This window comes from Brachycentrus maculatus, unplaced genomic scaffold, assembly GCF_059751285.1.
Source record: "Brachycentrus maculatus isolate JH-2025_06_01 unplaced genomic scaffold, ASM5975128v1 h1tg000297l, whole genome shotgun sequence".
NCBI classification, from domain to species: Eukaryota; Metazoa; Arthropoda; class Insecta; order Trichoptera; family Brachycentridae; genus Brachycentrus; species Brachycentrus maculatus.
The window spans coordinates 7,120-18,880 of NW_028281048.1; the positions used below are offsets into that span (position 1 = coordinate 7,120).

The 11,761-nt window shown below is 34.4% G+C and overlaps 1 protein-coding gene across 1 annotated transcript; it reads right to left on the minus strand.

The window, feature by feature from the left end:
- Positions 1 to 5,400: 5,400 nt before the first annotated feature.
- LOC148304918 (V-type proton ATPase subunit S1-like) lies at positions 5,401 to 11,476 on the minus strand. The gene is made up of 5 exons (XM_088267514.1): positions 11,092 to 11,476; positions 9,970 to 10,198; positions 8,842 to 9,008; positions 7,526 to 7,824; positions 5,401 to 6,426 (listed from the first exon to the last, which is right to left on the minus strand). The coding sequence occupies exons 1-5, from the start codon at positions 11,419 to 11,421 to the stop codon at positions 6,294 to 6,296; spliced, it is 1,158 nt and encodes a 385-aa protein (XP_088123640.1). The 5' UTR covers positions 11,422 to 11,476; the 3' UTR covers positions 5,401 to 6,293.
- Between the last annotated feature and the right edge of the window lie 285 nt (positions 11,477 to 11,761).

An 11,761-nucleotide genomic window follows, 5' to 3' on the forward strand; every position in this document is an offset into this window, starting at 1 on the left:
AATATGGAAGTCTGGGCATTTATGGGGCTGACAACTGTCATAGGCTGGTAAAAGTGATCACTTTACACACGCGTAACATTCACCAATTCTACCCATTATTGACAACCACACTACTCTAATTCTTGAAAGTTCAATATGTATGAACCAATTTTTGAAACTTTATTCTTGAATCACTAGAGCTTCACTAGAGACATCTATTGGTGAGTTGAAAATAAGCTTTTTTTGAGCAGAAACTCTTTAATTATTACTCTTCTTCTTTGATGAGATGTCAAAAAATAATATAAAAATATCTCCTGTAATTGGAGATAATCCAGTTTTTGTGAACAAGTCTTTGGAAACACTCAAATTGTTGTGAATCACTGAGTATATGATAATAATTATTGTTAATATTTGAATATTTGACGTGTTTACAAACATATTGTGTTAATAAGTGAATATGCACAAGACACAGGTACATAGATAATATAAACAATACAATACACGATAATCGATTAATACAATGAAACTCGTGTAAAAAATATCAATTTACTAATATGGATGTAAAATTTGATGCTTTGTTTCAAATGTATGCTTAGTGTTCATTAATTAGTGAAACAATTTTCACATTTTACTAATTAAGTTACACCTTGAATATCTGCCTTCAACATGTTTTATTTATAATAAAAATATAACTTTGTTTTAAAATTACTATTCATATTTTATTATAACTTAATTATAATGTCTACCGGATTCCAAGCTAACCGCTTCTTTATCAAGTCTGATTAATAAAACATTATAATTAAGTTAAAATAAAATAGTTATTTTGATTTTAAAACAAAATAATATTTTAATTATTAATTGGAAAATCACAATGTTAATGCTTCAAATATAAATTATATGTTTTATAAGTTACGTTGTTTAAGATAAGCATTATCGATAAAATTAAGAAAGGTGTGTTGAGATGGTTTGGACATGTAGAACGAACGAATGAGGAAGGAACGGTAAAACAAATTTATGAAGCAAATGTAATTGAAAAAAGGAGCAGAGGAAGACTGAGACAAATATGGCACGATCAGGCATGCCAAATACTTGAAAGTGGTCAGGTTAAGAGTCGTAATAATCAGCGGGTATGTATGAGGAGATGCATGAACGTGGAAGAGGCGAAGAGTGGTGTGGCGTTCTATACTCTCTTCATACCCCTGCGGAGTATGCAGAGATAGTTATTTAATTAAAAAATAAAACCCTTGTACAGTAGAGTCTCGATTATCCGATCTAAACCAACTGTGGCAAGGTTGGATAGCACGGAAAATGATAAAAACGACACTAAAAATGTGTTAATTTTGAAGACTTTTCAAATATGTACATGCAACAAAGCTGAATGTAACGAACTAAAGCATCAAATAGCAAATAAATAAAAAATGTTTTACAGTACAAATACTCAGGTCGGGTGGAGACTGACCTCCATATTTGGTAATATGAATGGTCGCATCGTAACGTAACACGTTACGATGCGACCATTCAGGCAGTCAGTACAGCAAGCCGAGCGCTCCATCCATAGTTTCGGATGCTCGCTGATGCTCGCCGCGAACGATGTTACGACGCTATGTTACGACGAAATGCTCCGGTCAATCTCCACCTTTATACAATACGGTAAACTACGAAACTAAATATGGGCTTGGGTAAAAATGGCTGCGATTGTCTTAAAAAAGAAAAGGGACATTGCCCCGAAAGGTCGGATAACTCGAAGTTATCCGACTAAGTCGGAGAACCGAAGGTCGGATAACCGAGACTTTTCTTATTATACTTACAGTTGGTTAATTTGCATGCCAAGTTTCGAGAACTGCAGGTGTTCTCGTCATCAAAAGAAAATACAACTATGTGAATTGAAGTACGAATAATAATCCCAACACTTCAAATACGAATTACGCAGTTTGTATTTTTACCTGTTGATGAGAACATCTGTAGTTCTCGTAACTTGTCTTTACATAAATAGTAGCTTAAAGAAATTTTATTACAAGTTTACTTTTTTAGTAAAATTATAGATTGCACAAAGTTGATGCATAATTAAAAGGAAAATGATACAATTTTAATGAAATTTCGAACATTTTAAAAACGTTTTATTATGCCTTTACATATTAACTCTCGTAAGTACCGATGCAACTATCATCTATGACAACATCACGACCTACCCTGCTTCCCCGCAGGGGTAGGCAGAGATAGTAGAACGCCACACCACTGTCTTTGGAAACGTTATTCTCCTCTTCCACAAATTCGTGCATCTCATCATGCATACCAGCCGGTTTTCCGACTCCTGACCTGACCGCTTTCAAGTATGTAACATACTCATTCCTCTAACTTCATTTGCCTTATAAATTTGTTTTGCATTATTTATTCTTTTATTATAAATTTAAAACTGTTTGTTACCTACAATACCCAGACTGGAAATGGGAGAGCGATCCTGAGAAGATTTCTATAGTCAGTTTTTTCAGTCATTAAATTTTTACTTTATTTCGTTTGTTTTGTTGCTTGTAAAAATAAATATTGTGCAACAAAGAGTAAATCTAAAAGGCTATCTCGTGATGAATACATAAATAATAAAAACTGTTTCTGATTGCTCAATGTATCCTAAGTACTAAAAAACCAGTAAGTATGAAATAATTACTTTTATTTTTTGACGTATCTTAAGGTGTTAATACCTGGTATAAGAAAAGAAACGCAAACAAAGGAAGTCCATAATTCATTTATTATTATACTCCACTAAAAGAAACTGCCTGAACGAACGTAAAATGATTTCCAATTTTTTCAAATCCGATAACATTTTGGACGTGTTAGGTCCAGTCCTCTTCATAAATCGACTATTAACGACCCAGCCTTACACCCTTGTAGTCAAAAATGGCAAAAGCAGAGCGGTCTTAACTAGAACAAGCATTTTTTTCACAATTTTATCCCGACTGGTCTATATTTTTTCATTCGCATACGTAGTGATCAGAAACATATCGAATGTTGACGACGACGCCATGGTAAACGATCTAGATGTCTTTGAAGAGAAGCTCCAACTCTACACTGGTCTGATTTCTTCGATTTTTCTAACTGTTGAAAAATTCGTAAACGTACAAAACCTGGCCGAGGCAGTGAAGATATTTGGTGAAATCGACGATCTGTTCGTAGCCATAGGACGCAAGAGGCAGTATGCCGTTTTAAAATTCAGGGTCTTCCTCTTAGTAGCTGCCTTTTGTATACTGCAAAATACCCTTACTTCATTAGAACAGTACCTCATGACAGGGCACCTCAATTTTTGGGATACGTACATCTTTTTGACCGCATTTTATTCTCCAACTTACGAAATTGGATACCTTGTTATGTTATTTGCGTTATTCATTTACATGACATCGCTCGATCTTTTGATATTAAACAGGGAAATCAATAAACTACCTTTGATCCAAGATATGAAATCTTCTAAATTGGATCAAGCGTTTTCTGATAGAAATAAAATCGTTTTAGAAAGAGTCTCTTTGATTTGGAAGATTTATACGAAAATCTTTCACTGTTCAACATTGTTAGAACAATATTTTGCTAGGAAGATCATGGCGATTATCGGGTTGTCATTTCTGAGTATTTTATTCAATACATTTTTCCTTATCGATTTGCTGCAATCCCTCGCTAGGAATACTCTTAAAAATTATACCTTTTTGTTGTTTTGTACTTCGAAATTTATACTTAACATCGTGAATGTGATTATCATCATATCCTCTTGCAACGCTTTTGAAGAATTGGTAAGACTATTGTATTACTATAAGAGATATACTCAAGCAATTAAAGTTTTGTTGAACAAGAAATTCATTCGCTCCGATGTAAACTTTCAGGCTATGAAAACTTCACATTATGTCAACAAAATGCTGGCTACTGAAAAAGACAAAGATATTTCTGAAAAAGTAAGTTAAAAAAATTCATTTCATTTTTAGTTTATTTCCGTTTTCAATAAGACGGGGTATTTCATAAACGGCTGGATATTAGAGACCGGATCTCAATTTTGAGTAAATCTCGTTCACGAACACTGATCCGTTCATTTGATGGTTCACTGATTCATTGAGTTTCCGATTAAGAATTTTGGTTTTATTTATCATCAAACTATTTTACGTTTACTGATTTGATACAGAAACTTTTAACGAATTAAAATTTGATCGGTTTACTTGTTTGAAAATCACTGTTTTTGGTCGACGAAATAAAATGAATGACATTATAATCGATAAAACAGGTTTAATTGAATCGGTTCTAATAACTGGATCATTCACGTATCAACATATGATGATTTTTCTGATCTTTTGAACCTACATTCTTCATGTGGATTATTTGAAATCCACAAACTGTTTTAATCAATAATTTGGACTATAATTGATAACTTACAATGTAGGGTATAACGTAGTTTTATTTGATTACTAGTATGCAACCCCAAGTAACGTAACAATTACTCCCATTCTCTTACGTCTTCTAAATGAGTCGTGTCTAACGATTTCCGTTTTTTTTTCAGCTTCATCATTTTTCTACAAACTTGCTCCATGCAAAACCCCACTTCACAGCAGCAGGACTGTTTCAGATAAACAACACGCTATACTTGACTGTAAGTGATTGACGTATTTCAAAAACTTTGCAAATCTTTCGCAAATCAAGTACCTGTTCGTTGGTATTTTTGTCCATTTCCCGAGGTGTTCATATCTCGAGGTTTAACTATATGATGTGTTTTTATTTATTTTCAGATGGGAGGAGCTGTCGCTACATACATGATCATCTTAGTGCAATTTAGTTAATTATTTAACAGTAACATTGTTGAATTCTTATGAATTCATTTACTGTTTTGTTAGCACGTGTGTGAATACAAATATCACTTATGGAGAAAGCGTTTCTATGTAAAAAACAGTTTTTTATGTATAATAATTCATAAAAGATTAAAATGTATACTACAATGTTAATTATTTAAAAATGATGGACCAGGGCTGCTTCTTTCAGTGACTAAGATGATGAATAGCGAGAAGTATCATCCAATTCTACTGGAAAACATACAAGAGATATAAAAACGAAGGTCAAATGGTAATGGAATATACCAGGAGGATTTTACTAATTTTGTCCATAATTCAGGTATGGTTTCGAGACGAAAAAATGGCATCCACATGCCATTTTAAAATATGTAAATGTCAAGAAGGGTAAAATCTTTGATTGCCGAAATGAGATCATATGAAATATTAATTTGTAATATAAATAATAAACAAAAGATTTTACGAATATACAACAAAAAAGTTTTATGTCAATAAATCTATTCGATACTGTATGTAAGAGGGAGTTAAGGCGGGATAATTGAAAGTCCGAAACTTTTTTTTTTTCAGGAAATATATCCAGGAAACTTATATATAATATTGATGTTTCAGAATGATCTCAAATAATAAATAGGTATTTATTTAACAATTTTTTTATCTTAGCATAATATAACAATAATTTTTTAATTACATTAAATATATTAAAGTAATGTTATGATAATATTACAGTATACACATTTGAAAATATGATAATAATTTTTCAATCAAAGCAATTAAATAGAAAACATTGAGAAACAAATCATAATTAATACAGTACTACATATTATAATTTGAACAAATTTGTAGTGATGGAGAATTCATAATAATAAAATAATAATTAAACCCTTATCCGCACCCCAGTGGTGCATAGGGCACTGCGTCATATAAACGCAGTGTCATCTTGATGGTTTACACATGAAGGAAAGGTGATCAGCCCTCCGCTTCAGGTACCAGTCCAGGGTAATATTGAATAAATATGACAGTGAAAAAATCACTTATATTTATTTTACCCCCCTTGGGAATCGAACCCGGGACGTCCAGAACGGTGGCCGAGCGCGCTGACCATTACACTACGGAGGCGGACAAAAATTCAAAACAGTTTCATAAATTCTTTGCTATTAACATTTGAATTGGTTCAAAATTCAAATTGTCTTGTTCAAAAAAGTCAACGTTAAAGAACTTATATTTTTATATACACATTGAATATGAAAAATATCAATTAATTTTAACCCTTCCTTTCATATGACGTGAAACTCGTAGAAGTGACTTTTTAAAAGTTTAATTTATATATATATATACACATATAGGTAAGGTTTATAATTATGTATTAGTATTTATAATCCTCCCTAGTATTATTGATAATATTTTAACCTAATTCCTGCAATATATTGTGCAGTATCTTTACAATTTGATAGATAATGATATTGTTATTTAAATTTAAAAGATATATTGTACATCAATAAAGACTTAATCGCTGACGGTGAAGGTAAGAGTTTTCCCTTTGATATTTTCAAACTTATCCATAGTTTTGATATTCGAGATCATTGCGATTCCCAAAGCTGTACCAAGAAAAAGGATTGCAGCAACCAGAAGTCCAGACCTACAAAAATACAGAAAAATAAAATAATATTCACGAATGATAGTTCTTCTACATGTAATAAATAAAATCCTTATCCGCACTCAATGGTGCATAGGGCACTGCGTCATATAAACGCAGTGTTATCTCGATCGTTTACACATGAAGGAAAGGTGATCAGCCCTCCGCTTCAGGTACCAGTCCAGGGTAATATCAAATAAATATTACAGTGAAAAAATCACTTATATTTATTTTACCCCACTTGGGAATCGAACCCGGGACCTCCAGAACGGTAGCCGAGCGTGCTGACCATTACACTAGGGAGGCGGACATTCTTCTACATACCTATCACTTAATATAAATAAGTTTTCTTTTATTTTTTCTATTTTTTTATTATTTTGACTAGTGACTTGGTTTTGTCGTTACCAACATCACAAGTTTAATTATGTCGGTAAAAACAAAATAAATTTTTTAAAAAATAAATGGTTGTTGTTATATTATTAAAATGTAGTTCCACCAAAAATGTCAGTACAAAATTCAAATCTTGATAAAAGCGGTAAAGTAAGGAGTCCTATATATAGAATGATCGGTGGCTATATATGAGCAGATGCATGATGGACAGTTAGTTATAAACCACTTAACAGTCGAAAAACGGTCAAGTGAGGAGTATCATATATCGCTCACTCCTTTCAAGAACGTCATAAATCAAAAATCGTCAATTTCCAGTTGTGCATGTTTTCGGAATGCCCAGAAAATGTATTTAGTCCCAGAAAAAGAGGCATATTTTTAACTTAATATTTACCCGCTACAGGGCAGAAAGTGATGTTTTTGCATTTTGAAGAAAAGGTATTGCTTAATTATTTTTTTAAATAAGCTTTTATTTTTCAAATGGAGAAAAAAAACCTTCAGTTTTTACCTCAAAAGATCTGTTGCACAATAAAAAGTTTAATAAGTGGCTTGATATTTATTTTTAAAATATTGTATTATATTTTTAAACTTTTTAAACGTTCTCCTGAAAAATCTTTTTTTTTTATTTATGACGTTCTTGAAAGGAGTGAGCGATATATAGAATGATCAGCGGCTATATATGAACAGATGCACGAATGAGTGACGGTCATATTACCAGATGGGCGCCGTAGTAGTGGTGACGCAGTTATAGGCCGCGCCAAAGCCCTTGCGGCCGTTGAGCTGCGGCTGCACCTGCATCTCGCGCAGCTGCAGGCTCACGGAGCCGTTGGCCCAGCTGGGCGGCCGGTCGCAGCGGTAGGAGAAGCCCTTGGGCGCGCCCATGAGTGCGTAGGGCGAGGCCACGGCAGGCGCGGGCGCCGTGAGCAGCAGCTCCTGGCCGCGAGAGTCGATCAGCTCCACGGGCCCGAGGTACCAGTAGCCCGGGCTGTCGGGGAAGCGGAACCTCAGCGTCACCTGGAACGTCACTTTCATTCGTTATATACTGAAGCAGAGTTGGCAAAAGAATAACAGCAGTCGAAATGCCTTCCCTAAGACGACCAAACCATCACACCCTGGAACATCAGTTGCATTAGTTATACAGTGAAGTAAAGTTGGGGAAAGAATGTAAGCAGTCGAAAGGCGTTTTCTCAGATGACCAAATTATCTCAATGAAGAAGAGTAGACAAAATTAAAGCAGTTGAAATGCGTTCCACTAAACCATCTCAATATACCTTTTTTAACCTTTCCTGTACTAATTATCCAAAAATTATACGTGATCAAGATTAAAGCTCATATTTGTAAAGAAGTCATAGTACGTAGCTCGTATGGAGTACCAACGCACCGCCAGCTGAGCATAGGTGATTTGTCCGTTCTAACGCACCGTAAAGCGTCTACTGAATGCGCCCATCGGAAAACGTGAAATTTTAGAATAAGAAATACGAGAAAGATAAACGTGGCAAAATAATGTACGAGTATTTTTAAATTCATAAGATTGCATCTCACATCTCACGATCTTAACATACAGCACAGAAACAAGAGCCGACATCGCGAGAGCAAAAAGCCTTCTTAGGACATCCGAAATGAAGACTCTATGGCCCATTGCAGGCCTAACACTTTGCGACAGAGTAAAAAACCCTGAAATAAGAAAATTCTGAAAATTTTGAAGATGTTGTGCGGTGGGGAAGAGAAAGAAGACGTTTCTAGAGAAATCATGTGGAAAGAGCGAGTTCGGATCGAGTGGTGAGGATAGCAGCGGACAGCAGCATAAGCGGGATCAAACCCCTAGGAAGACCACATAAACTATGGAGAGATAGCTGGTCTTCCACCTCCCAGGAGCGGACCGGAGAATGACAGGACATAAAAAAAGAAAAAAGAAGAAAAAAAAAGCTGAGGAAGCATCTCACACTCTATCTGCGTTGTGATGGTAAAAATATCTCCCCTTAATAACCAACAATCACTGAGATAAATATGAATTTTGCAGTATCTTCTTACCTTTCCACTGGGCGTAGAAAAGGTGACAATGAGTCTACTAAACTGTTCTCTGTCATCAGAAGAGACTGTGGCCAAGTTCTGCAACTTGAATACTTTATCCTCAGTTCTATTGTCACCAGCCGCGTATCGCAGGACAGGGTAGTCACTGCTGTAGAAAAGGATTTTACCTGGAAGAATTAGTAGAAGTATGAACCAAAATGCAAAGTTGAAATTACTTTCCTTTTTTACAACATTTTGAGTGTGTCCATACTTGTTCACAAAATCTTGATTATCTCCAATTACAAGAGTTATTTTCAAATTATTTTTTGACATCTCATCAAAGACGAAAAAGAATATGGAAGTCTGGACACACTTAAAATGTTTTAAATAAATTATCTGGTCAAATTATAAGCTTAAATAAATAAAAAAATAATGATATTTTCTGGCGTTTTTCACGTATGTGATTATAATCCAGGATTCGGACATCATATACTGATATAAAAGTTTCTGCTCAATAAAAAGCTTCTTTTCATCTCACCAGAAGATGTCTCTAATGAAGTTCTTGTGATTCAATAACTATGTTTCTGAATTGGTTCATTCATATAGAACTTCCAAGAATTTGAGTGGTGTGGTTGTCAATAATGGTACAATTGGTGAATGTTACACGCGTGTAAAGTGATCACTGTTTTAATTTTTAAACGTTTTTAATTTTTAAAAATATAATACATTGTATTTAAAATAAATATCAAGCCACGAATTGAACTTTTTACTGTGCAACAGATCTTTTAAGGTAAAACCTGAAGGTTTTTTCTTCATTTGAAAAATATTAAGTATATTAAAAAAAAAATTAAACACTACCTTTCTTCAAAATGCAAAAACAGCACTTTCTGTCCTGTAGCGGGTAAATATAAAGTTAAAAATATGCCTCTTTTGCTGGGATATAGTACATTTTCTGGGCATTCCGAAAACACGCACAACTGAAAATTGACGATTTTTGATTTATGACGTTCTCGAAAGGAGTGAGCGATGTGTAAAATAATCACTTAAACCAGCGTATGACGGTCGTAAGCCCCGTAAATGCCCAGACCTCTATATGACCTCTTCACCTATGTTGAGATGTCAAAAAATAATATAATAAATGAAACTTACCTGAAGCATTATACACAACTTCGACAGGCGCCTCTCTCGGTTCCTGCTCCGCTCCCCTTCTCCTTCGGGAACTCTTGCCATCTTCTTCGTCTAGTGCATCTCCTTCCTGCCCACTGGACGTGCCGAGGACCCCCAGCACGCGACCGGCCCCGTATATATCCTCCAATCGCTCGAAGGTTTCTGTAATCTCCGCATCACGGTCGGAGTTGGGGCCTTGCACTGTTATCACCTGGAAACATGTGTAACTCATCTACTGATGGTGTGTGTTGTTTTGCACAAATTTATAAAAGGTATGTAAATTGTAAATTCGGAGAACTTCAACTTTGGCGCATGATTGGTTCCTGAAAATGTGTGCGAAAGTAGATGGATGTAAAAAAAAATAATAAAAAAAACATCAAAAATTGAAGTGAAAAATTTGTACTCAGAATTTTTTTCTTTAATTAAATGCATACAATTTATATTCATAAAAAAATGTGTAGGTACTTTACAATTTTCTTAAATTATGATTTTATAAATAAATCTTTTAAAATGGGCCCTCGACATGGGAAAAGTCAGTGAAGACACATCAATGTAATTTGTTATTTATTTGCTATTTAAATGATGAAATAAATAAATAAATACTTAAAAGCGTTTGAGGTAAACGACAATTTAAACAGTTTTTTGAGAACGCAAATGCTTTCGATATTCTATATATTCTATGGATGTTGAAAAACTTGAAACTGCAAACAAAACTTGCCTACTACTGTAGTAAACTTAAAAAGCGGTATAAATAAATACATATATATTTATTAATCTATACCACTTTTTTGAAAGAACCTGAAATATTATTTAATTTTTTATTGGACATTTAAGCCAGCTAAATGGTCCTGGGATGCTCAGACTTCCATCTTCCTTCATATAAATAGTTTCACGTAAACTCGAAAAACTTGTAATATTGTTTTTTTTCTAAAGGGTGAATAATATTGTGGTTGTTAAAAAAGATTAAATTAAATTTGTAAAAAAATATGGAATTAGATAATCGAGACATGTTTTCGGGGGAAAATATTTTTGTAGCGTCACCAATGATCATTTTTGAATTAACATTCTGATAACGTCTAGTAATTTTTAACGTGCAAAAGTCACCTGCGTCTCGTTATTAATATATTCCGGATGGACGTCGAGAAAATCCTGAGGCAAAATAAGCATCGTTTTCCTTTCCAAAAGCTTCCTTAGTCGTGGGAAATTATCGCTGCTCAGCGGCAGCGAGTCCTGGTTGTTGAATACAACAATGGCAGCCTGGCTCTCGTATATCTCCACCAAGTCATCTTGCTCCAGGCTCTTCAGCGCCGGCCTTCTGTACAGGGAGAGGTCCTTAGGCCCCCAGAAGAGGAATGGCCCCTCTAAATTTGCGAGGGCTGCTCCAAGGTGACACGAGATGAGCGCGATGAAAACAATCGCGTTCGGTTTTGACATTGTCAAAGGTTGCACTCAGCAACTGGTATGGAAAATGCAATTTTGACAAGCCAACGGGTTATAAAGCGCGCGCAAGGCAGGAAAATCGATAAACTGTGCGCATGCGTTAGAATTTATATGAAAATAATATGCACATAGACATCTGTTGACAAAAGGTGATACTAAAATGAAACTGAAGAATATATTTTTTTTAACATAAAGCTTGATGAATTAATTGTTAAATCGAACAAAGATTTTCTAATTTCATAAATTGATTCGGCAGTCACATTGTGGTAAAATCTATCCATTTTTAATTAATGTTTTACTTAGTAAATACCACTGTTTCTTAAATTCTTCTGTG